The following is a 26,566-nucleotide window of genomic DNA, read 5'->3' as shown; positions in this document are numbered from 1 at the left end:
GATTAATGCATAATATTAATCAAGGGACAATTTGTCCATAATACATATGGAGAAATCCCGACGGGTTGTGATTGACCCACACTTGTTCCACACCAAAAGCACTAATCTAGAAATTAAGGTGATGCGCAATAAAATCGCCATCATGTTTAACACGAGATCAATTACTTATAGATTGAAAACAAGAGCAACAAACCACAACATCTTCAAGAATTGAGTCAAGGTCCGAAATGTATATTAATTGCCGCCTTAGAAAGGCAGGAGACAACAGGCAGACTATCCGTCTCAAGTATGACATTCTTCAAGCCGTATTTCTTCGTCAATCTCACTGCCATAGCAACAAGTTTGCGCCCAACCACGTCCACCGCCCAGAAACCGCGCATACGTCGTGTAACTGCGAAGATAACATCACCACACGCATGATGAATACACATTTTAAAGGTTAAATGATTAATTTTATACATTATTATTTGATTATAAAGGAATAATTTATATTAGAATAAAAACAATTCACTATAAAATAGATAACTTTTACATATATCGAGGTTTGCTTTTAGGTCAATGCATACACCACTTTTAAATAAGGATTTGACCTAAATAACTCCCCTAAAAATAAATAAAAATATTCCTAAATAAATGATCAGAAAAATAGAACAAGAAGAAAAAATATAAAATCAATTGTCGAACACGTGGGTGAAATGACAAAAAGAGGTCCTTAGTCTTTGGCGTAACACAATCAGAAATCTACTTAAAAAAAACCCCAACAAAATAAAAGTTGACGCCAATTGCCAATAGTCACTGGTTTGAGCCAAGGCGCAAAAGCGGAGAGAGAGAGAGTCAGAGAGATTGCATCCAATTCACCTTTGCTTGTTCTTCGATCATCTGTAGGTAATCCCTAATTTCTTCAATTAATTGTTAATTTAATCCTCGGAGTGTTAATTTTACAGTTTTTCATTTGACTGGTTTTCGATTGAAATCATTATTTAATTTAATTATACTGTTTTTGATAATTTGTGCGTACTGAATGTCTGATGTACCATGGAATTTGTATGCTGTTGTTGGAATTTGGTTTTGTTGAGATTATTGAATTAATCATGTGCTTAAACCCTAAATTAAAGGAGATAACTGGGTTCTAGATTTTAATATGTATGATGGGGTTTCTTCTAATTTGTTAGGTTAAAGTAAAATTACGTTATTTGTCTTTGATTTCAAAAGATTTTTGGTGATTTGTATTTTTGCTCGCAATTCAGTTTTAGACAGTGTTCTGCTTAACATATTTTTGATTCTGCTCGTTGATTAATGATTGCCGTAATCTGGGTGTTTGTTTTGATGGACACTTGGTTGAAGGAGTATCATATGCTGGAAGACTAAGAAAAATCGTGAATTTTGAAGATTGTAATAAGAAATGATGACTTCTTCTGGGTCAGGGGCATATAGGGTTGGAGGGTCTTTATCTTCATCCAATCTGTCACCCTTAGCTCCGCCGTTTAAGGTTGATAAATCCCTTCCGAAACCAAATTCAACAAACCCGGCGGTGAATTTTTCGGAATTGCCAATGTATGGTTCTTGCTTTGACCCTACCCCTGGCCAGTTCTGGAACTCGTCTTCGCCGTCTACCTCTGGACCAAACTGTGTAGCAACTGAGTCTGTGGTTAATACTACCAATTGCTCATCTTCAGCTCACACGTATGGGTACCGAGATACCCAATCAAGCAGTTCACCTGCCAATGTCTACTATGCTAACTCTAATGCTGTGCCTGCGTATGACCCGTTCTCGTATGAATTTCCAAACAGGATGTCCACAAAGACTGATGAGGCTGCAAAACCTTATTATCCTCCATATGTTCCCCCTCCTCCCCAGAAAGATGAATACCTGGGTTTGGGGGTTGGTAGTGGGACAAGTTATGACTTGCTATCGTACTCTGGTTCTGCTCATTTAAGCGGACGTGGATCTGCTCAAGTTGATCACCCACAGACTATGTCTGGTGATGGGAGATATAAATCAAAGTGGGGTTTTTCCTGGAGTGGATTGAATGAGAATGAACATGGAAAATGGACTGATTATACTCCGGGATTTGTCTCGAAGGACTTAAGTAGCTCATCCAGCAACAGGAGTCCTCTATTTGTTGATGCGAGTAATAAGAGTCAACCGTTTGTTGACATCAACTTTCATCCTTTTGCTGATGGAAGTAACAACACTCATCTCTTTGGTGACATGAGCAACAAGAGACATCCTAAACAAGGTATTTTACTCTCTTTTACTTTGCATATTCACGTCGAGTAAGTACTCATTCATTACCATGGTCTTCTGTTTTTGAATTTTGTTTCTTAAGGCTACTGAGAGTGGTTACTTTCTCTATGGTTGTTTCTCTGTAGCTTATGGTTTATTAATTGTTGTTGGCGTAGTTGGTCGAATGAAGGAACAAATAGAAGGGTATAATCAGGAAAATCTACTATGGAATGGGTTAAATGTGATTGGAAAAGAATGCAAAAATCTTCTTGATTTATACAATGGTGGTTATGTTTAGTTTTTCAATGCCTTGATCCCATAGCTTCTAATCCATATAACAAGACTTGTTACCAAAGTTGACGTTGAGTTAGGCTCTGTTTGGCAACACTAGCTGAAATGAAGCTGAAACTGATAAGTTAGCAGAAATTGATAAGTTTGCAACTGAAACTGATAAGGTGCTAAAGTGCTAAGCTGATAAGGTAGCTGATTAGATGAACTGTTTGGTAAAACTAATGGTTTAAGTTCTTATGTTTTTTAGTTAGTACGAAATATTTTATATACTCCTATATTAAAAAAAATTAATAAAAATAATAATACATGGTATTTGATGTACGAACTACGAAGTATGAATGTAGTCATCATATACAAGTATGTGAAGTATGTGGTTATCTTCTTTGTACTCTGTATTTCTTAGCCAGCAGATTTCTTGTTACTTCCGCCCTCCTTTCTTGCTTTCTTTCTCCTCCTTTCTTAACAATGGTATTCTCCTGCCTTATTGTTTCTTCCGCCTCCATTCTCTCCCCATTTAATTTCTTCATTATAGTCAAGATCACTAACAGAGTCGATCGTTCTTTTGGATCATCAAATTGGTTCATTTTAATAAAATTATTAGAAAGAATATAAATTAGCATAATTGGATGGGAAGGGAGACACCCCAAGTTATTGGAGAAATTGGTATGAGATTTGATGAATAAAAAACGATGCGGCGATGCGAGAGTTGCGTAGTGGAGGGTGTTGAGGCTGATCATGTAGAAATCCTAGAACCAACAACAATATTGTTTGCAGATTACTCGTACTAATTTGATGATAATGAAAAATAGTGCCGAAATTTGTGGACTGATTTTCAGACGTTACTTGGAGTAGCTTCTGAATTTCAGTCTAGTTTAGCAGCTGAAATTAGTTTTGGTTGTACACCTCTAAAGTAATAAGGTTCCAACATTCCCAGGCAACTAACCTGAAATGAGTTACCAAACAGAGCCTTAGACTATGAAGTATGAAGAGTCCAATATTACTATTTCTCTTGCTCTTTCTTTCTCTTTTACCGTTTCTAAATTGTTGCACTAGTAACTATGTTGGCGAGGTATTTTATTAAATTGTAGGGCTTGCTTTGATGTAGTCTAGGCACCTTGCTAAATTCATTGCCGCTGTTGGTGGGGTTAGTCATTGTGTATAAGTTTCATACTTCAAATTTACAAGCTATTGCTGTGGCCGATGATTTTGATCCAGCTTTTATAGTGTTTGCTTTGTATCTGTTTGTAGTGTGGTTTGTATGTTTCTTTAGACGTCAGTTGCTAGGTTTCTGTTCTAGGTGTCAACTTATTTGTGTTAACTGATTCAGATTATTTAAGTTCTCTTTTCAATGGAGTCATTGATCCATTTTTTATTTAACATTTGGATTATAATTGGGCTAGTTTAAACTAGTCATTAATGTGCTTGTACTTATTCATTTTGGAGTACCAGACAGCTGTTGCATATCAGCTGGAAACAATCTATTGTTATCATGGGGTAAGACTGCATATATCCAACATTCCACCCCCTTAGGCCTTGTTCAGTCACCTGATTTTTACTGAACTAAACTTATTTTTACTGATTACCACTTATTTTTACTTATTGAAACTGATTTTTACCGATTACAAATTTTCATTGATTCACTAGTCTGTTCATTGTACAAGGTTAGCTCATCTCTACTTAATAGAATTAACTTCTACTGATTAAAAACTAGTATTTTTATTTAATTGTTAAGTGAACTGAACAGGGCCTTACTGCTTAGAGATGGAGCTTTGTTAGAAGCGTTTGAGACAGGGTAATTGTATTTTTGTTGTTGATTCAAAATATTTCACTGCTTTTCGTGCATGTGATCACTGAGATAGTGTGGTGGACTTATTCAGTTTTGTTTGACTATCAAGTGTTTTTCGTTTTCTTGCTGGAGATTTAAGCTGTCGTTCAATCCTTGAAACTATGCTTACCTTGATGTCTATCATAAAACGTCTTTCGCAGCAACATGAATGTTTTTAGTGTTCCTCCAACATGTAAAAGCTTGTTGATGTTTGCATACTTTGGGCCATGACAAAAATTTAACCAAACTGTCTAGATTAGCTCTTTGAGTTTGTTTCTGCTAATCATGTTCTTTGATAGATAGCTGAGACCTCGAAAGCTTCATGATCAGTGATCTTGGCTGTTCTTATATTCAGGGGCTTGTGTAACTCAAGACTTAAGTTTACACGGGCAAGTCTCTACTGTGAAAGATAAGTGCTTTGATATATTTGGAGGAGGATATAGCCTGGGGAGCCTTGGCATGGGTCAACAGGATTGTAAGTCATCATCCGAATGCTCAAGAATGCAAACCTCTTCTTTTGCATCTGTCTCTAAAGAAAGCCCTCATCCTCATGAACCAGTCCTGGAATCAATTCCAAGTTTTTGTGGCTCTCAAAAGGTAAATAGTTCTTCGCCTGAGGACCACTTCAACCAAACAGGTTTTTATTTGTTTGGTCATGCATCAACCACAAGTACTTTCCCCATGACTATGACCAAGTTACCATGTGGTGGGAGCAGCTCTTCAGTGGAAAGTACACCTTCAACTGCAAAACTGAATTCCTTGGGAATTGATGCAGCAACCCAAAGTAATACTGCTGTTGGGTACAGCTCTTCTTATCAAATGGAGCCTCAGATGCCACTTGGTTCGAAACGCCAGTCGGGCATTAGAATCAGAAGACCTGTACCCTCCTCAACAGCAGCATCCCCTTGCCAAATAGGAGAAACTGCAGATAGTAGGCTTGATGACAAGGGTGTTTCTGAGAAAAGGAAATTTTCAGCTGAACTTCCTCATCAATTAAGTTTAGAGGCCTTGAACATGGAAGCTAGTGATGCTGAAGCTGTATATTCTGCTGAGAAGTATTCTGGGGGTTCCGATGGCCATAACCCAGCTGAGGATTCACCATGTTGGAAAGGAGCTTCATCTAACTATTTTTCACCGTTTGGGCGCTCTGAAAGTGTGCCTTCTGATCTACTTGTGAAGAAAATAGATAGATGCAGGAGTTTGGGTTCTCAGGATCTCCAGAACAAGAGCTTTTTTTCGAACTCTTCTGCTTCTAAAGATTTTTACTCTGGAAAAGTAAATGAGGTAACTTCCTTAGGGAGGACTCCAGTTCCTGATTACACATCAAATCAAAATGATGATTGTGGTTCTGTGAACCCAAAATCCTGTTGTTTTGATCTTAATATTGGAGATGGCCTTCAATTCACTGATGACTGCCTTGCATCTAAGATGAGTACGATGAACAAATCAAATGCAGACTCAGACCCAAAACATTCTCTAACTGCACAACTGGATCTTAGCGGAAAACTGCCGTCTTCAAGAAATATTTCTGCAGCACCACCTTCTGAAAAGATTGGAAAGAACACTCCTGCTGCTTCAGAGAGCTTTTTTGGTTTACCATCAAATATTGTCAACAATTGCTCAAATTCACTTCCTGTAAATGAAGCCAGTGTAAAATCAGCCAGTGAAGATTCAGATTCAAGGATTGATGTTGGCATGCTGCTAAGAACAATGATGAATCTGTCTGAAATATTGCGGTGCTACTGCTTCAGTTATCAAGTTGAAGAGATACAATCTGTAGCCATCAAGCAGATTATTAACAACCTTAATGCTTCCATGTCAATGATGGTTGGACAAACGATTCCTACCAATGTGCTTTCCTCACCAGACTCGTTTCTCCAGAAAGATTTCCCAGCAGTTCAGATGGTAGGTTTTTCGCTTTCTGTTGTAGTTATTTCTTCCTTGATCTGAGAGGAAGTTGTCTCCCTCTGCCTCGGCTTAGATATCCTAACTATGGTTTCTCTTTTGGATAAATTTAATATCTTATCCCAAAACCACTATTCTATATTTGAGCTACTTATGCTGCTTAGTGTGGGTTTCAGGTGAATAATGCTGAAGCTTTTTCTGCTTCATTGAAGCTTGGTAGGACAACTGAGGAAATTTTGGATTATGTTTCAATGAAGGATGATAGAAATCCATTTACAAACACTAATATGACGGAGGTATGTTTCTTTGGAATGGAAGTGGGAAAAAAAAAGAGAATTCAAGTAAGGGGATAGTATCATGGTTAATGTTTAACAAACAACTATTTCTGCAGGCTGTAAAAAAGCTTCTTACTGAGAATCTTCAGGAGGAGGAAATAGATCAGCAGAAACTTTTATATAGAAATCTATGGCTTGAAGCGGAAGCTTCACTGTGTGTCATGACTGCTAAAGCCCGTTTTCTTCGTATGAAGACTGAGATGAAAAAGAAGACACATGATGGAGTAAAAGGTAAGGTTTATCTTGAGTTCATTGCGGTTTGTAATCTAGTTTAAAATTGTTGCTCGAAATGATTGAAAGAATGTTGCAGATGAAGTTAACCCTACTACAAGCTCTGATGTTTCTGCGGATTTACATCGAGCGGTTGAACTAGCAACTGAGGATGAGGATAAAGATTCCCCGCTACATGGTGAATGCCCAAAGACTACTACTACTACAACCAGCCAGCATAATCATATCGAGGTATTCCATATTCCGAAGCCTCAGGTGGCAAGCTCACATTTCTCTGAACATGAAAGGTCAGGGTCAACCAAACCAGGTGCTTCTGGAAATGACACTGATGATTCACTCGTTACCAGCCATGTCAATGACTTTGAGACTTGTGTTATGGCAAGATATCAAATCCTTAGGAACCGTGTTGGTTGCTCAGACTCTATTGAACCCAAATGTCCTTCGAGTTTGTATGATTCTGGCAATGGTTTTCATGCTGCAGACACAACGACCAAAGAAAACGATATTGATACCTCTGTTTTTGGTGGATATCAAATTCTGAAGTGTCGGGATGAGAACTCTGATTACCTGAACTACGATGGTAAACTATCACCAGGTGATGAAAACTATCTGCCTGGACACAATAGTTCCTTATGCCCAGATAAAGCTTTACAGGATTCCCAAATGTCAAACTCATTAGGTGTTGTTAATGATGAACTCAAGGATTCTATCATGGCTAGGTTCCGGATCATACAAAGTCGTATGGATGGGTCAAACTTAATGTTGGTCAATGATTCAACTCCAAGTACAGCAGTGGCCGAGGATGGAACCGAACAAATGGGCGGGTCCCAACCCGATTTCAACATCAAGAAAATCTCATTCGGCCCATATCCAGAATTAACCGAGGATGAAGATGTGAATATCCTCGACATAGGTGTGCTTGAACAAGGAACTGGTCCAATTGTCAAGAGCAGTGTGATTTTCGAGGGCTGGTATGATAACAATGACTGCTCTTCATCAGCTGACTGGGAGCACATTTCTAGCCGTGATGTCTGAGAACAGAACTGATGCCTTGTACCGAGATCTCACACTCGGTCCTCCCTCGCACTCGGTCCTCCCTCGCGCATTTTAAAAGCCATTTGTACATAGTAATTACTAATCAGTATTGCCTCTTGAGACCTTTATTTTGTTTCAGGTTTGTAATAAGGTATTACACGTTTGGATGATTAAATTCTCTATCGCGTGGATTATGCTTGTTTGGATTTGATGTATAATTTAAATATCTTGTTCATGGGGCATATATGCTACTTTTTAGTAATGAGATGGTTCGGAGAAAACCTAAACAGATTGTAGAAATTGTGCTCCCATCCCCTGATTAACACTTGCCCAATTTCATGCAGTTCTTCGCATTCTTTACTCTACTGCTTTGTTCTAAATTCAAAACAATATACGAAGTATGTATTACAATTTCTCACAATATGTTTGATGATTTTTACTTTCTCCTCTCAGAAATACTTCCTCTGTCTCATTTTATTGTTCCACTTGATCAATTTTTTATGAGAACTTTTTGTCAAAATTAGACAAGTAAAATGAGACGGAGGGAGTAATAATAACCCATTATAAACAAATATTGTATTTCACATAAATTTTCTCAAAAATGCTTTAAAAATGAGGGAATTATATTCTGTTTTTTTTGGACATCGGATATTATTAAATTTTATAAAGATAAATGGAGTAAATCAATAACATTGGCATTATTATTTCGGGTTGGAAGGAGTAATTCCAAATTCTAAGATCGTTTAAAACTTGTAGCTAACTGTGACATGCATCACTTCTTAAGCTTGAATATATCAATAAAATCTATGACACTTATTACTTCCGATCGATTATAGATAAAATGTAGTAAAACCAAGGACAAATTACTGAGTAACAAATTATTATTTTTGGTTGGACGGAGTGGCTCAAGAACTTCTAAGATCCTTTAAAACTCGTAACTAACGTGACAAGCATCACCTCTTTAATTTGAATATATCATCAAAATCAATGACAATTATTATTTCTGATAGGACAGAGTAATCTGTAATTTCGAGAACTTCTAAGATCCTCTAGAACTCGTAGCTAACTGTGACAAACATCACCTCTTAATTTTGAATGTGTCATCCCGTGCATTATTGATAATGTTGTTCACTCTATCACCTAGCTAGGCAAAGGCAAGTAACCAACCCAAAATACTGCATTATAAGATGAACCTTTGGCATGAAAAATAAAGGGAAATTAAATAAAAGGTCAATTGTCAAACGGACTAAAATGGTGGAATCTCTTTTCAATTTACCTTTTTTGTGTTTGCCTCATAGTAGGGTAATAGGGTTAGTTCTTTGGTCCCAATCATGTACATTTTCGTGAAAGTTTGTCTTAATTACAAGCTTTACTATTAGGTGCTAATCGTCGTAACATTACGGTTATTTAATTGAGAACTAATCGCAATTGAAATTCTAATGCATGCTGGAACAACTAATTAATTATATTAAGCAAAAATCTAATTATAGAATACTACTTCTACGTACTTATATATAGGCAGTACTTAAACTAGTAACAAATTTTCGTTAGTGGATGAAAAATAATAATTTGTGGAGTATATTAGGGAATTTTATTTTTGTTTTTTTCGTGTTCTACTATGAAAAGTTCCCACCGCTTTTAACGAGTGGACTGATCTCCCGCGCAAGTTTGCATGAGTATCTCAATGGGCAGCATCCCTCACAGTTGAGGTTTTTTTCGTACCCAACGCTCGAACTAAAGAGCTTAATCAGAGGCCCTTAACCACTCACACTAACACCAATTGGCATTTTAGCGAATTTATTAGTTACAAATTATATGCTTATTTAGTTTTAAGTATTCCCCCTTTTTTTTTTGTTAGTTACATTTAGTTTTTTTTTCCGTCTCCATTACGCACTTTGACCATCAATAAATGCAATTACGTACATATATATGATTTTTTTTAAAACAAGTTGGTAATTTGGAAATATATTGATAAGATCGAGTCCGACAATATTTCAAACATGCGGAATAATATTTTGATATTTGTAACAGTGAGAATTTTCGTTCAACGTTTTAAAATTTTGACCACAAAACTTAAAGTAACAAAAAAAAAAAAAGGGAGTAATAATTTTACCTTAATATCACAAAACTCATGCATTGCCCGAGTTTTTTTTGGTAGCAAAGAGTGACTAGATTAATTACTTAACAAAACATCATACAACATATCTAAATGTTAGTTCTCTCCACTCCTAGTAGAGGTAACTCAGGTACCTATGGCCCAAAAGTTACGAAGCAAACATGCTTCCAAAAAATTAGTTTCATTGTTTTCTGAAATATCACTGAATAAACAAGGGGGTGGGGCTATATCAATGCACTGATCCAACAGACTCAGCTGGCTCCTGGCCTTTTCTGCTACGTAGTCCACCTCCATGAGTTGTTCCCTTCTTCTGAATTTGCATTGCACGAGTTAAAAGACTAGTTTACTTAAAAAGAAAACTCGAACGCAAATACGAGGGTTTCTATTTGTGCATATCTTTTGTGTTATAAATACCAATGAGTTTGTTGAGCAACAAACAAGCTCATATTGCCAACACTAATAATGAAATTCTTGCATCAAAATATAGAAACACATAGATCTAACTTGTTCATGATAATGAAGCGAATTTTATCAGTTATAGTGATATGTTCCTTAATCTCTCATAGTCAAGCAGCACTGGAAGTAGGATTTTACCGCGATAAATGTCCATTTGCTGAAGCTATAATCAACCATGAGGTCAAAAAATCCTACCTTATAGACAAAGGCATTGCTGCTGGCATTGTTAGGCTGCAATTCCATGACTGTTTTGTCAGGGTAACACACATACATTACCTATGCTACTCTTTCTTGCTCTTCATATTATACATGCCATTTCCCGGTGAAAAGATTTGCTGCCAAATTTTTTTTTCATTATTTATTTCAACAAATTTTCATGGAAAAGAATCAGTGTATTTGACTAAAACTCTATTAATCTTTTGAAAATCTGTCAAAATCTTTTGTACTCAATGCTACTTTATTTTCAAACAATTCTTTGAACTCAAATATTTTTATTAAAAATGGGCAAATGATAATTTTATAATATTCGTGATTGCACTGGACCTAATCTAGTATATTTATATACATGACAGTGATTACTTTGTGTGGCTGCAGGGTTGTGATGGATCAATTTTCATAGATTCAACCCCAACAAATCAAGCTGAGAAAGACGGTTCAACCAACGAATCAATAAGAGGTTTGGAAGTGATCTACAATGCTAAGGATAAACTCGAAGCTGTGTGTCCTGGAGTTTTGTCCTGTGCTGATATTCTAGCATATGCTGCTAGGGATTCCAATGTACTTGTAAGAACATCAACCTCCTTTTCTCCAAACTGAATTTCTGACAAAAATAAGCTGTTAAACTAGTACTGTAAAATGTAAAGATTGTGTTGGGAATTAATGCAGTCAGGAGGAGTGTACTGGGATGTACCAGCAGGAAGGAGAGATGGCAGGATTTCAAGAGCATCAGAAATTGTTGATATCCCTCTTCCTTCTTTTAACCTTGTTCAAATCACTGAATCTTTTGCAAACAAGGGTTTGACACAGGCTGATATGGTTGCTCTTTCTGGTATGTCTCCGTTTCTTCTCCTTTGATAAGTTCAGTGTGACCTTTCCTGGGTATCATACTTAAAAACCACAGTACTATAGATCCTGAGACCTGTCAAACGGGTCAGTCGGGTCGTGTTATAAAAAATTACTTCCGGGTTAACTCGGGTGGGTAACTTTCGAGTTTGGGTTTTACAAATGCTTGTTCAAAACCCAAAATTTTCGGGTTCTAGAGATTTTAAAACACGTTAATTTGGTAATAAATATACAAAATATAAGCACAAATTAACAATTTTTCATTCGCAAGTTTATATTTATTCAAATTCAACCATAAAATGACTTATAATTCACATCAAAATCATATTAAACCCAACAATAATTACGTGTTTATTGTGTTTAAAATGTCTCTCATTTATTACTATAAATACAATGATTTTCAACTGGTCGGGTCAAAAGCAGGTTCGGTCTGGTTTTGACCCATTACTTTTCGGGTTGTTCAAGTTTGAATAAAATCGGGTTACGGGTCACAAAATCTTGTTCAAGACCCAACATTTTTGGTCGGTTTCGGGTCAGGTTGATTTTTGACAGGTCTACGCAGAAGGGATCTAGGCAAAAACCCCAAGAAAAAGTCATTATCTCAAGTTTAAGTTAGATACTACTTAGATTCAGCTAATATCCGGAGTATTTATATGCAGGATCACATTCAATTGGTCGGTCACACTGCTTCCAGTTCACTGACAGACTCTACAACCATAACACCAAAACAATGAAGGACCCAAACCTAGACCCACATTATGCACAGCTCCTAAGAATAGTGTGTCCAAAAGTTCTGCAAGAAATTTTTAACCAAACCTTGGTTGTTGGAATGAACCAAAGTCCGTTTTACATGGACTCGAGCTACTATGGAAATCTTTTCAAACATGCTGGTTTATTTGTTTCTGATCAGTCACTCTTAGACAGCCAGACGACTGCTACTCAGGCGGCAAGTTATGCAGCGAATGATTTGTCTTGGAAAGTGGATTTTGCTCAAGCTATGATTAAGTTAAGCCAGGTTCAAGTATTAACTGGAAATCAAGGAGAGATTCGAGCTAATTGCAGGGTGATTAATCCATAAATATAAAAAAAGACTGCTTGGTTAGGTAGCAAAATTTGCTGTATTTTCTGCTGTTAGTGTACTTCTAAATAAGCCAGAGGCTTAGATTAGAAGTCTCAAAATGTGGATTTGAGAATTTCAGAATTGTCAAACAATAGACACCTTTTCTTAGTGAATTGTCTGTTTTTTAATAAAAACTGAAGCCAAATGATAAAAAAAATCTACATAAATCACTAAAAATCCTCTGTTATGACATACAGAATATTAAATATACATTTCTTTTTGTCGATTTGTGTTGTTCAAAGATCCTGTTTAGCTGCTATTCAGTTATGTAATTTGCTCCATACTGCAACTCTTCTCTAGGCTTTCATCATCCAATTATGGATCATGTGTTCATTTGCATATTGAATGTCCCTTCCCTTTTACTCAACCAGAATATCCTAATGGGGAGTTTTCCTCGTTGGTGGGTTGGTCTTGAATCTCATTTCATGTGCATTTTGGTGAAAATTGGCTTGATTACAAGTTTTACTACAGTAGTAAGGCGCTAGTGGCGGAGCCACGGTGTGTCAAGGGTGGGTGACCGACCACCCAATTTTGTTAAAAAGAACGTTTATGTTTATATTTATTAGAAAAAGTAAATTAATATGGACCAAATAACTGTTAGTTAACATGTTTGACACCCCAATTCAAAAATGTCGACACCCGGACACCTCGATTAAAAAGTCTTGGCTCCGCCGCTGGCGCCAAGGCGGCGATCTTAACTGTAAACCTAAAGTACCCTGAAATATCTAATGCAGAACAACCAACTAAACTAAAATAAACAAAGAAAGAAGGAAGAGCCAGAGAGGGTGTTCGCAAAGAGAGCATCATGAACACCATGCACATATTGTATGAATGTGCTTCTCCAAAATGTCCAAATCTCTTAGAAGTCATTGGTTATTCTCTCCTAATAATTACCTATAAACAATTGCAAAAGACCAGAATTTGCAACAGCATGGGAATAACGTATGGTTATAGTTCAAGACAAATGACAACTGCTAGTAGAAAATAATTTACAAGGGAAACTCCATACTTGCATAATATGTGCATGTTTTCGCTGTTATAAAAACCCAAGGGAGTTTGTTGAGTACTAACAAACTCAAAAGTAACATTTCAACTTCTTATATCAAGATATAGAGCTAATTTTCCCATGAAAATGAAGTTAGCTTTGGCAATTATAGTGGTGGCATGTTTCTTAAGCTCTCACATTGAAGCAGCTCTGGAAGTAGGATTCTACCGCGATAAATGTCCCTTTGCTGAAGCTATTATTAGAGACGAGGTTACAAAATCTTTTCTTAGAGACAGAGGGATTGCTCCTGGCATTGTTCGACTGCATTTCCATGACTGCTTTGTTAGGGTAAACACAAAATATTTATTCTGTTCGACTAATTTTCACTTATTTCAGACAAAATAAGTTCAGATAAGTTCAGAAAAGAAGTTCCAAACATTTTAACACACAAATAAGTTTATTTCAGTCAAAATAAGTTCAGCAAGTTCAGATAAGTTCAGTTAAGTTAAAATAAGTTCATATAATATAAGTTGAGACAAAATAAGTCCGATAGAACGGAGCCTAACATGAATGTTTCTTTTTCTGACAGGGTTGTGATGGATCAGTCCTTATAGATTCAACCCCAACCAATCAAGCTGAGAAAGAAGGTCCACCAAATGGAAACACTCTACAAGGTCTTGAAGTGATCGACAATGCTAAGGCTAGAATCGAGGCTGCTTGTAAAGGGGTTGTGTCGTGTGCTGATATTCTTTCATATGCTGCAAGGGACTCCATATCTTTGGTAACAACATCAATCAACCTTGTTTTTTCTACTGAATTTTGGACAAAACTTTAGTCTTTTTGTTCTGTGCATTGTAGACTGCAGGAGGATACTGGGATGTACCAGCAGGAAGAAGAGATGGCAGGATTTCTAAAGCATCAGAAACTTTAGACATCCCTGCTCCTTCTTTTAACCTTGATCAAATCACTCAATCTTTTGCAAACAAGGGTTTAACACAGGATGAAATGGTTGCTCTTTCTGGTATATATGTTTCTGCTTCTTTTCTCTTTGATTAGTTCAGTGTGATCTTTCTTTCTTTCCTAGAAAAGAATAACAACAAACCAGTATAAAATACCATGATTTAATATTTCAGCTTATATCAGATAATATTCATACTTCTATGATGTCTATTTGTATGCAGGAGCACATACAATTGGACGAGCACACTGTTCCTCATTCACAAACAGACTCTACAACTTTAACAGCACAACAATGCAGGACCCGAAGCTAAACCCATATTATGCACAGTTCCTGAAGCAACAGTGCCCGAGAGATTCTCAAGGAAACGTTGATAAAAACTTGGTTGTTTTCATGAACCAAACCCCATTTCTTATGGAATCGAGTTACTATAGAAATCTTTTCCAAAATGGTGGTTTGTTTACCTCTGACCAGGCGCTCCTTGACAGCCAGGAAACTGCTCGAGAGGCTGCATCTTATGCAGGGAATAGTTTGGGTTGGCGGAGGGATTTTGTTCAAGCTATGATAAAGATGAGCCAGATTCAAGTTCTGACTGGAAACGAAGGAGAGATTCGAGCTAATTGTAGGGTGATTAACCCATAAAAGGAATAGAAAAATTTGCTGCATTTCCTGTTGTTGCTGTCATTCTGTTTTTATTAGTACAATTCCAAATCTTACACTACCTGTTACATAATGTTGAACTTAAGGTAAGGATTTTCAGACTGAATAAACTGAATTGTGTATGTTTAAATGAAACCAAATGATAAATATTTACATGTATCTTACTAATTAAACCTGAAACCCTGTCCTGAATTGTCAAGGAAACCTTCTCATTTACACCATTTCACCTAATGGAGTTCCCAAGTGCAGTTGTAAGTTTTAACTTAGAGGTCTCAAGTTTAAGATCAACGAAATAACTTCTCTAAAGAACAAGTAAAGGTTACCTACAATTTTATTCGGATTCTTGATTATACCTCAGTAGTCAGTACCCATGTTGGATCCTTGACAACCCAATATGGTATGTTTGCTTAAACACTTAATTTGGAACAAAGACATGGAAGTTTTCATAAAATAGCCGAGCCTAACCTAAACTGAGACACGTACCTGTATTTGATATGAAATCTCAAGTCTGAGTAATATAGATCACATATTTTTAAAAGGGAAGACAAACCTCAGAAAGTTCACAGGGTATATTTGATAATACCTTAGCAAATCCCCAGTACAGCAATGGAAGTACTGTCATGCGGCATTGTGTCACATTGCGTTCTGAAAAGGGAATTCTCGAGTTTTGACTTCGACTACTCATTTTGTCTTGTATTTCCTCTTTATCTTCCCAAGAGAAACTCAAGTTGCCTTGCATCACAGTCCATGAACCTGAAGTTCCATTTGCTGAAAAAGAAGAATAATACAAATAGTCAAATATTAGTGCTAAGTTTAAGGGTTGAAGATTAGATAGAAGACAAAGGCGGCGAAACTCTTAAGCACAATGAAACTAATCAATCTTGTTAATTCTTTACATTTAATCTCCATGCTTCTCAGTTCTCAGTTTTCATCCACTTAAAGTCAATACACAGTGGACACTTCCTGATTAATCTGTAAGGGGATCCACGTTTTAAGGGTCAATATCATTAATTAGCACTTACTTACCAAGAGTGGCTGTTAATCACCATAATCAAATATATAATTGTGTGCCTAACCAATCTTCTTTGTCTTATCTTCCCAATTTTATGTACACTTGTAAACACTAATGAATTATGACAGTACAGTCTACTGCTTCGACATAAGCCACTAAGAATTAAGATCATGCAACATAAATTAAATTAAACAAAGATAAGATAATAATTACCTTATGCAACAATAGAATTTTATATTGTTTCTCTTTTGACTATAAAATCCCTGCATTTGTGCACAAGATCTTCAAAGTAAGTAAACAAACATTGTCAGAACATTCAGAAGTAACAAACAGTACAGAAAAAGAAAGATGGCCCAAATTAGGAAATGTCTTCAAATTTCTACAACTAATACAATAGCCTTTTCAATCTTGGTCTTGTTCAGTCTTACTGGTTTCTTAGAAGCAGACCTTCAACGCGGTTTCTATATGCAGTCATGCCCCATGGCTGAGTTCATCGTCAAAGATGAGGTTCGACAAGCATTTTTCAGCAACAGGGGATATGCTGCTGGCCTTGTCAGGCTGCATTTCCATGATTGTTTCGTTAGAGTAAGTCAATTATAATCTCAAGAAGTCCATCCTTTTACCATGTTTAAGACAAACTAACTTCTGCATTTTTTCACCTTCCTAATTTTGTTCTGCACTTCTGCAGGCAGTAAGAACAGTTGATAAATAATGGAATTCTATTCTAAATCTGGGTGTTTTATCAGTAACCACCCCCTATAAAAATTCAAAGGATAATCCTTGGGCCCCATAAGGAAAAGTTAGCAAATTCATATGAAAAATTCCAGATTCAGTTAGTTGGTAAAGGACTCTAGAGTCCACAAATTTAACCTACTACCACTAAACATATTTCTTACACAAACTTGCAAGCAAAAGTGCCTTGACTTGTAGGGTAGTGTAGTATATGATTGAATACAGGCTTAATACTCATAACCTGACATGATTTGTTATGATATTTGTAGGGATGTGATGCATCAGTACTCCTTGATTCAACTCCAGGAAACACAGCCGAGAAAGATGCACCAGCGAATAATCCCAGCTTACGAGGGTTTGATGTCATTGATAATGCAAAGGCTCGAATTGAAAATATGTGTCCAGGAGTTGTTTCGTGTGCTGATATAGTAGCATTTGCTGCTAGAGACAGTGTTGAAATGGTAATTAAGCTAAAAAACGCAGAAGACTTCATACTTTGTCTTAATATATGATATATGCATAGAAATTCTGACAAGATAGCAGTAAATCTGATGTTGCAGTAGTGGTAACTGGGTTTGTTTGGTAAATTGTGTAGACTGGGGGATTTGGCTATGATGTTCCTGCAGGAAGAAGAGATGGTAGGGTTTCCCTAGAATCAGACATCAAGAAGAACTTGCCTCCAGCATTTGCAGATGCTGATCTACTCACTAAAATATTTGCCAGCAAAGGATTATCACAAGACGAGATGGTTATCCTATCTGGTAATGGATTAACAAAATTCGATATTTCTTTCTGAACATCATTATAATTCACAGGACTATCTTGTTTGAACATCATTTTTCCTATTCAAAAAGAAAATATCCTCTGTTTCTGAAATTCACTCAAGAATCTACAAGGGAAATTTATTACAGTGAGGTGGTTAAATGAAAGATTAAAAAGGTTCTGCAGCATAAATGAAGGTTATGTTAAGATGAAATAAAGAATTCATGCAACTGAAACTGAGTTAGACATTGATTAAAAAGGTTATGTTCTATTCACCTGATTTTCACTTATTTTTTCTGAACTTATCTTATCTGAACTCATTTGAATTTAACTGAACTTATTAGAATTTATCAAAACTTATTTTAGTTGTAAATTGTACTTGGTCAACACTTAATTTACCCGAACTTATCTTATCTGAACTTAACTGAACTTATTTGAACTTATTTTTCCTGAAATAAGTGGAAATAAGGTGAACAGAACAGGGCCTAGTTTAAACCTCAAAATCTAATCAATAACTTGACAAATTTTCCGGTGTACAGGAGCTCATACCATAGGCCGTGCTCACTGCACTTCCTTCACCGATAGACTATACACTTTCAACTCAGCAACAGGGCAAGACCCCAGTATGAACTCGGCTTATGCAGCTCAACTGAAGCAGCAGTGCCCATCAGGAAATGCCGGTGCCAACATTGTGGTCCCAATGGATCCTATCAGTCCCGTTGTTTCTGACACTGCTTACTACCGAGACATCCTGAACCACCGCGGTTTGTTCACATCAGATCAGGCACTATTGTCAAACACTGATACTGCAGGCCTAGTTACTCAGTATGCAAACAGTCCAGGGCTTTGGGGAAGGAAGTTTGCTGATGCTATGGGTGCCATGGGTCAGATTGGTGTCCTAACTGGTGATGAAGGGGAAATCCGAATAAATTGTAGGGTAGTTAATTAATGGAATGAAGAATGAAGATTATCTAGGTTGTGGTAGACTGATAGGTGATGAAATAAAGCAATGAAATTGCAGTATTATATGGCTTTTACAGGACAGTTTTTAATGTCTGTATATGTCTGATTTAATTCCCCAAAGCTATTGTTCTTTGGAACCAGTGACTCTTCCTTTATTACTACATGTATTTCTCAACTACTACTGAATATTCTATCTGTTACTGAGATACTGAGTGTTAATTACGCATCCATTTCAAAGTATAATTGCTAAATGGAGAATAAAAAATCCCTCAAATTGTCGAAAAGTCAATAACTAATTAAAATTACATCTCAACTCAAACCCCCCTACTCCACCCCTTTTAACAGACATTAAAAACTGTCCTGATAATGTTAATGGCGAGAATGGGTTCCCGGGCCCTTTTGTGCTAGACTCTTGGATGTTTTTTTTATCATTTTGTAATCTGCATTTGCTAATACCCTTTCCAAATTCTGATAATGTTAAACAAAGGCAACAAAGTGGCCAGTGAGCTTCCACCTTAAACTAAGGCAACTACTGAGAAAGTGCTCAAACACACATCAACCAGTTGAAAAACATGACTGCAGTAAGTGCAGTTTATGAGATCAATGCTTCCACTGGAGATTTAAATATTCCGATTGCGTATTAAGTCAGGTAATGTTGTCTAATACAGTATACAAGATTACAAGTAGAGTATTAGGTAAAATCATACCCACTTTTAAGTAAATGACAAAACCTACCACTAATGGCACTAATTGCACATGTTTTATTATCAAGTCTCTGACAATAGTCTGAAGTAAATTATCACCAGGAATGTTCTTAAACGAAATCTAACTTTTGGTGCTCCCAACTAAACTATAGGTATGCAAGCTTGTTCTGTTATAAGAGCTCTTAGAGAAAGGTCTTTTGTAACGCCCCGACCTCTAATTACATTATTACAGCATAATTAGCAGCGGAATTAACCTAATTGGTCAGGGCATTACCTGCCGTAACTCCCTCTTGGGAATTACAAGGCAACCATCAATCATAAGATATTAAATCCCAAAAATTAATATAATAATCTTTAATATTACCAAAATAAAGGTGCATAAATTACTAAAAGTCTTTAATCAAACTATTAAAACTAGGTGAATAATATTAAAGTGAAATTCCTCGCCACTACTCGTTTCCATCGTTCCCCGCAGTACCTAAAACAGAAAACAAAAACGGTGAGCCGAAGACTCAGTAACGAACTATTCTAGCAACGTAAATTCATTTCAATTCATTTTATTTAATAACACAGGGAGAATAGAATAATGTAAAACATTGTGGAAAGTCCTTTATTTAATTCATTCATAGCTTTTGGGTGCACATGCTAGCCGTGGCAAGTATGACATGGTGGAACGTCTTCCACGATGGACCGCTGTCCATAAAACATGGGGCCTTGGCCCGAAAACATGAGAGCCTTGGCTCAATGGGCGGATGCCCCATGGGTACATGCATGACCGAGAATCGTAACCTGTGAACATATACTGCCAAACGGACTAGGAATTTCACTTTCATTTATCATGTTTCGTTTAATTTTACACTTTAGCCTTTTTACTTCAGTTGAAGTAACATATTTCCTTTAGATCATGTGATCAAAATAAATCATCATTCCTGTCATGGTTTCTTATAAACATTATTTTATAAGAACATTCAATCAATCATAATATAAGGAATAATTCCATCAAATCGTATTATAATAAATAATTCAATAAAATCATATTTCGTTTCCCGCAATTCATAAAACATGTCAGAACATTCATCTAATAAATCAATCATAACGTTGTAATTTCATAATCGCGTTTATAAGGGAATTGCGGGTACTAGCAATAGCCGTTACCTACACTCCGCGGTTGCTAAAGCTTTTCCTTGGTTCGTTCGTCCTGAGCTCCGAGTCCAATTTCTTTCAAGATATTAAATAATTGAATTAGTACTAGATCGATAAATAATTTAAAATCAATATTTTGTAAATCATAAATTTTATAAATAACAAATTTGTAAATAACAAATTTTAATAAAACATAATTTCGAAATTTAACAAAATATTATTATTATTAATCGAATTTTCGATCAAAATACATATATATTTTATAAATCGATTTTCATGAAAATATTATTTATATTCCATTTTTATTAATTCAAGCTAGTGACTTTATTTAGTTAAAACCAGAAATTAAATATGTATATACATTTTTTTCTATTTGAAAAAAAATAATAATTTGATTGGAAATAACTAAATCATCAAAATTTATTAAGGCAAGCAAATTAGTAATTAGAAATTCTGAACATGCAATTCAGTTTTTAACTCACCAAGGCCCAAACCAAAATGGCCCAACCTTAGATTGGGTTTGAGGGAAATAAAATCAAGGTTTCATTTGAAACCTGATTTTGGGTTTTCTGGGAACAAGAACACAAAGCAGGGGAGGGCCGAAACAAGGGAAAGGGAAGCACGAAGAGGAGAGAAGAGAGGAGGGAGAAAGGGAGGCTGGGCTCGGTGGCGCCGGATACGCCGGTTATTACGGCGGTGGTGGTGGTTGGTTCTCGGCGACGGAGCAGCAAGAGAGAAGGTGGTGAGTGGCGCGAAGGAGAGGAGAAACAGGGGAGATTTGTGTGATGTTTTGCGGTGGTTCTGGGCGGCGGATCGCCGGATATTGAGGATGGAGTTGGGTTTAAGAGGTGGTAATGTGTTTGTGGTGTGGTGGTTTGGTGTCGTCGCTGGTGGTGCAGCGAAGAGAAAAGGGAGAGGCAGGGGAGATGGGGGGGTGTTTCTGGGCGGCGACAGGGCGGTGCGGCGATGGCAGCAGGTGGTTGCCTAGGTGGTGAGGGTGGCTGGAGGTGGCAGTAGTGGTGGCTGGTGGTTGCAGTGGTGTTTGCGGTGGTGGTTCGTGGACCGAATCAAAGGGAACAAGGGAGTGAGTTTGAGATTGAATTTGATTGTTGTTGAAATTCCACCTAAAGTTTCTGAATTTGTATATGGGAAGTGTGATGAACAAGGGAGTGTACTTGGGGTCCAAGCATCTGCACTTGGACTGAATTGTGGGAAGGAAGGGAGTTTTTGTCTTCCTGGTTGTGCGTGGGGAGCAAGGAAAAAAAAAAGCAGACATTTCTCTCCCTTTTTTTTTTCTTTTTTTTTTTTTTTTTTTTTTTTTTATAAAAATTTCACAATATTTGGCAAAATTCAGAAATTGTAATTAATTTTCAGAAAGTGCTAAAAATTAAAAATGTTTAATTAAAATAATTCCTTAAAAATAAATAAATTAACGTTAACGAAAAATAGTAAATTTTAGTTTATAAATTTATCGTTTAAAATAAATCGTAAAAACGATTAAAATAACGAAATTCGATTATTCATAATTATTTAAAACGAAATCAAGTTAATAAATATTTTTAATTTTAATAAATCGAATTTAAAATTTCGGGGTATTACATTCTTACCCCCTTAGAAAAAGTTTCGTCCTCGAAACTGGAGCTCAGTCGAACACTCGAACTTGCCATTCTTAAAATCATACGAGTCATATTGAACCGTTTTATTCGACATTCACTAATTGAAAACATATCATAACCAATCATTTGATTTCACGCATAAGCATCGTTGATACATTTCATATTCACGGAAAACATAGTGATTCGTACATAATTTCGTTCTTAAGAGATTATTTGAAGATGTTTCGCTTTCATTTGTTATTGGGCTCCTTTGCTGCATGAGTCTTGTCGTTGACTTTCATTACTTGATTCGTTTTGATTTCGATCTTCTATCTTTTCTTCTACATTAAATAATCTCATTAACTACGTTCGTTGCAGGGGTTCGAGTCCAATCATGTGACTAGGAATACATCGTTAGGCATATGACTTTGTTAGTTATCTTTTATATTCTAAGTCGACAAACCTCGGATTTTGTGGATAATGCTAAGCCATCGAGCGTGCCTTTACTAGAAACAATCTAACTCGCAGAAAACTTAGTTCAGACTACCTGGTTTTACTGACAAATCATTTTGTCGATATTCCATTCTCAATTCCATTGCATTCCTCAATCATTCATAATTCTTTTCGAACTTCATAACATTCATCGATATCGTCAACCTTATTGACAACTTAATTCTGGATAACTTATTTGTTGTACAATCCTCAAAGCTTCATGTGTAAACTCAATTTCATATTTTTCACCATAAATCATGTTGGGTCCCGCATACTATTCTTGCATAACTTTAAAATTTCTAGCTTAGCTTCCCTAACATATCTGATCCACAAAACAATCATTATGAAGGGTGCGGAAAGGTAACTCGAAAATCAACCATAACTTGAACGCTTTGAAACCTTGAATAACCTTGATTTAATTTGTGATTCGCCACTTATACAATACGAACTCGTGCTCTTTCGGTACTTTATCATTCAACCTTATTGATAGACCAATTATTGATAACTTCTTAGCTTTCTTAATAGAGGCATATCAATCATCCTTTAGTCCTTCAACATGCATTTCTTTGATTTCACTTTAACACAAGGATGTTCAACATTTTCTCGCCTAAGTTAAATTCTTTCAACAATGGAGGCTCAACCCAAATCACATGACTCGGTCCTTGAACATGTCCTGGTTGAGGTCTCTACATATACTCGAAATATGCGGTAAATACTTTAGCATAGATTTGTCTAGGTTGTTCACCCTAGATTACCATTTCATAGCCTTCGAAACTACTTTCTTGCCAACTTGACATATTTAAAACTTCGCGAACTCCTGTATTTCCCTCAAATTTGTTCCTTAGGGTTCTCCATAATTCTTAAACTATCCGTAGGTAGGTTTACTAAATATATCGAAGTACGGGTCTTAAATATGATTCATCAAGATCTCACATATAATTGATAATCCCAAAATAATTTCAGTTAACTTTAGGGTATTTGGTTTACAACCTCTAGTATATTTTAATAGCTCAACGAACCTTCAAAAATACTTTTAAATTAATTCCATTGATACCAGATATATGACACATAATGGTAACTTATCTTGATCCTCTATAATACTCATACATTATCGTTTCTTGCACATAAGATCGGGGTTCCCAAGTGACTTCTTTATGTTATCGTTCTTCAAATGATTACCTCAAATCAACTCATCTCACGACACAATGATAGGGTGAAACCCAAAATCTTGTTTTCTCTAAAGGGGTCTATCATATATTCTCCTTGAAATATATTCACGCACTTGCTATAGGCATCTAAAATGTTCCTTTCCCTAGTTGTCTGATAACATTTTCAATTCCGACCTTTTATCTCTTAGTCATTGGAGTAATTTACTCTTATTCTCACATACGCATAAATGTCAATCTTCTTCCTAATCTCCAACCTAACATCCTTTCATTACATCCTCTAAATATGCCTGAACTTTCAGGTTACTTAGTACTCATTATCCTACCCATGTCAACCTATTTGGTATAAACTCTAAATATGTATGACAATAAATGAAGGAATATCTACGAGCATCACACACAATAATTAGAAAAGAGAATGACAAGGACCGTTGGTAACATTTCTGCCTTTTCATGCGGTGTTGTCATAGCATCTACTCCAATCATGGCTTTTTTCTGAGGAATGCTAACAATGTCGTTGGTTCCATGTTCGTTGTCAATAGACGATCTTTTAGTACGTGTAGCTGGTGGTGATAGATCAAAATAATCTCGAATCTAATGGTCATGACTTCCACAACGATCATTAATTTGTTACTATCGCAAATCCTTAATAATTCACAGTTGGCCTCGTTACTAACGCACTTAAACATTTCCTTTATTCTTAATGAACACGGATTTCATGTCTTACATATCATCTTGGTTGGCTCAGAAAAAGGTAGACTTTGACTCAAAGCATCTACAATAACATTAGCTTTTCTAGTAGAGTATTGTATACCAAGATCATAAGTAAGGTAGTTCTATTCAGGGGCTTTAAGTTGGCGAGAAGCATCATCTACGACTTTCCTTTTCCATTTTGACACATCCTATTCCATGTTTTGAAGTATTACTATAAACAACAAATCTCTCAGTTCCAGATGGAAGGCAAGGTGATAGGCAATGGTGATACATCTCTTAAGTTCTCGAATTGCAGATTCACAACCATCATTCCCCATAAATTTGATATTCTTTCTAACCAATTGGATTGTGGGTAAGGCAACCTTAGAGAAATCTTAAATAAATCTTCGATAATCTCTAGTTAAACCCATAAAACTTCATACTTGGGGGACATTGGTTGGTCCAGGATATTCCACAATTGCTTTTACTTTCTCATAACCAACGGATACACCTATCTCAGAAATAATATGACCTAAAACGATATTTCCTTAAGCCAGAATTGACAACTCAGCACATAATTGGTTTTCAATCAACATCTCTAACACTTTCCTCAGATTCTCCTCATGTTCCTCATTACTCTTAGAATATACCCAAAATGTCATCAATGGAAGCAACCACAAACTTATCAAGGTATGGTTGAAAAAAATACAGTTCATCAAATCCATAAATACAGCTGGCGCATTGGTTAATCCAAATGGCATCACAACAAACTTATGGTAATCATAGTTGGTTCTAAAGGTTGTCCTTGGAATATCCTCAAGTTTAATGCAAGTTTTATCGTACTACGACCTCAAATCTATTCTTGAAAATATATCTGCACTTCGAAGTTGGTCAAACAGATCATCGATGAGGGGTAATAATATTTGTTCCTAATAATAATCCCGTTTAATCCTTTATAGTCTATGCATAACCTCAAAGTTCCATCATTTTTCCTAACAAATATGACAGGGATCCCAAAAGTGAAGCACTCAGTGGAATATACTCTTGTCCAAGTAAATCATCTAATTGTTTCTTCAATTCTTTGCAACTCAGTTGTTGTCATTCTATAGGTTCTTTAGGAATCGGGGTGGATCTTGTGATTACTTTAATGCTAAAGTCTAATTCTCTCGGTGGAGGCATACTAGGTTTCTTCTGGAAAGACATTCGATATTCACAAACGATAGGTAGGTCAGTTATGGGTGAGTTGGAAGTGTTTAAGTCAACAATACTACAAAAATAACCAGAAAAACTACTCTTAATCGTCCTTTGGGATCTTAAAGCGGTGACAACTTGCATCGTCGGTTTTCTCACTAACTTCTGAATGAAATCCTATCCTCATTTGGCGTTTTGGTCACACTATGCCTCAAACAATTAACATTAGCTTCATATTCAACTAATTTATTCCCAAAATTACATCAGATCTCGATAGGTCAAAGGATACTAAAACTCAACTTTCTCTAACATCATAGAACAATTTCTAATTCCCAAGCATTAGGAAATAAAACACTCAATATGGCAAAATCCTCGTGCGTAATGTGGTTATCATTGTTAATATGTTGCTCGTTGCGAGCCCTTGGGGACATCATTCGTAGCCTCGATAGACAACATTCAACATAACATGTCTCAACAAATGAAAGCAAATAAATCATAGAAAATAAACCCGTTCATCCCGTTCCTACACTCACACTCATATTCATTTTAACTTAACATGATTTTAGAATATTCCTTTTTAGCTCATTCCTTAAAATTCTTTGCTTAAAGCCTACTGAATTCTATTTCTTGCCAAAACCCGTAAGGTTTAGCACTTATGGTCCAGAACCTTTGCTCTTGATACCAAACTGTAACGCCCCGACCTCTAATTACATTATTACAGCATAATTAGCAGCGGAATTAACCTAATTGGTCAGGGCATTACCTGCCGTAACTCCCTCTTGGGAATTACAAGGCAACCATCAATCATAAGATATTAAATCCCAAAAATTAATATAATAATCTTTAATATTACCAAAATAAAGGTGCATAAATTACTAAAAGTCTTTAATCAAACTATTAAAACTAG

At 36.2% G+C, this 26,566-nt stretch overlaps 4 protein-coding genes across 5 annotated transcripts; all 4 read left to right on the top strand.

Annotated features, from left to right (window-relative positions):
* Positions 1–725: 725 nt before the first annotated feature.
* Positions 726–8,136, top strand: LOC110797690 (uncharacterized). Of its 2 annotated transcripts, none has more exons than XM_022002801.2 (6): positions 726–881; positions 1,345–2,240; positions 4,699–6,248; positions 6,425–6,544; positions 6,640–6,814; positions 6,894–8,136. In XM_022002801.2, exons 2-6 carry the CDS (start codon positions 1,403–1,405, stop codon positions 7,847–7,849), a joined length of 3,639 nt encoding a protein of 1,212 aa, XP_021858493.2. In that variant the 5' UTR covers positions 726–881; positions 1,345–1,402; the 3' UTR covers positions 7,850–8,136. The 2 variants fall into 2 exon arrangements, with proteins under 2 accessions (XP_021858493.2, XP_021858488.2); XM_022002796.2 differs by having other exon boundaries at positions 726–885.
* A 2,259-nt stretch (positions 8,137–10,395) lies between these two features.
* Positions 10,396–12,829, top strand: LOC110796672 (peroxidase 5-like). Its single transcript, XM_022001748.2, has 4 exons — positions 10,396–10,679; positions 11,016–11,204; positions 11,307–11,469; positions 12,143–12,829. The coding sequence occupies exons 1-4, from the start codon at positions 10,428–10,430 to the stop codon at positions 12,559–12,561; spliced, it is 1,023 nt and encodes a 340-aa protein (XP_021857440.2). The 5' UTR covers positions 10,396–10,427; the 3' UTR covers positions 12,562–12,829.
* Positions 12,830–13,612: 783 nt separating this feature from the next.
* LOC110797675 (peroxidase 5-like) lies at positions 13,613–15,359 on the top strand. Its single transcript, XM_022002782.2, has 4 exons — positions 13,613–13,936; positions 14,178–14,369; positions 14,447–14,609; positions 14,770–15,359. The coding sequence occupies exons 1-4, from the start codon at positions 13,730–13,732 to the stop codon at positions 15,186–15,188; spliced, it is 981 nt and encodes a 326-aa protein (XP_021858474.1). The 5' UTR covers positions 13,613–13,729; the 3' UTR covers positions 15,189–15,359.
* A 1,137-nt stretch (positions 15,360–16,496) lies between these two features.
* Positions 16,497–18,836, top strand: LOC110797658 (peroxidase 5). The gene is made up of 4 exons (XM_022002766.2): positions 16,497–16,803; positions 17,220–17,411; positions 17,546–17,711; positions 18,252–18,836. Exons 1-4 carry the CDS (start codon positions 16,567–16,569, stop codon positions 18,659–18,661), a joined length of 1,005 nt encoding a protein of 334 aa, XP_021858458.1. The 5' UTR covers positions 16,497–16,566; the 3' UTR covers positions 18,662–18,836.
* The last annotated feature ends 7,730 nt before the right edge of the window (positions 18,837–26,566 follow it).

The sequence above is a fragment of the Spinacia oleracea genome, chromosome 3 (genome assembly GCF_020520425.1).
Source record: "Spinacia oleracea cultivar Varoflay chromosome 3, BTI_SOV_V1, whole genome shotgun sequence".
In the NCBI taxonomy this organism is placed as follows: Eukaryota; Viridiplantae; Streptophyta; class Magnoliopsida; order Caryophyllales; family Amaranthaceae; genus Spinacia; species Spinacia oleracea.
This window is presented reverse-complemented; position numbering and strand designations above follow the sequence as displayed.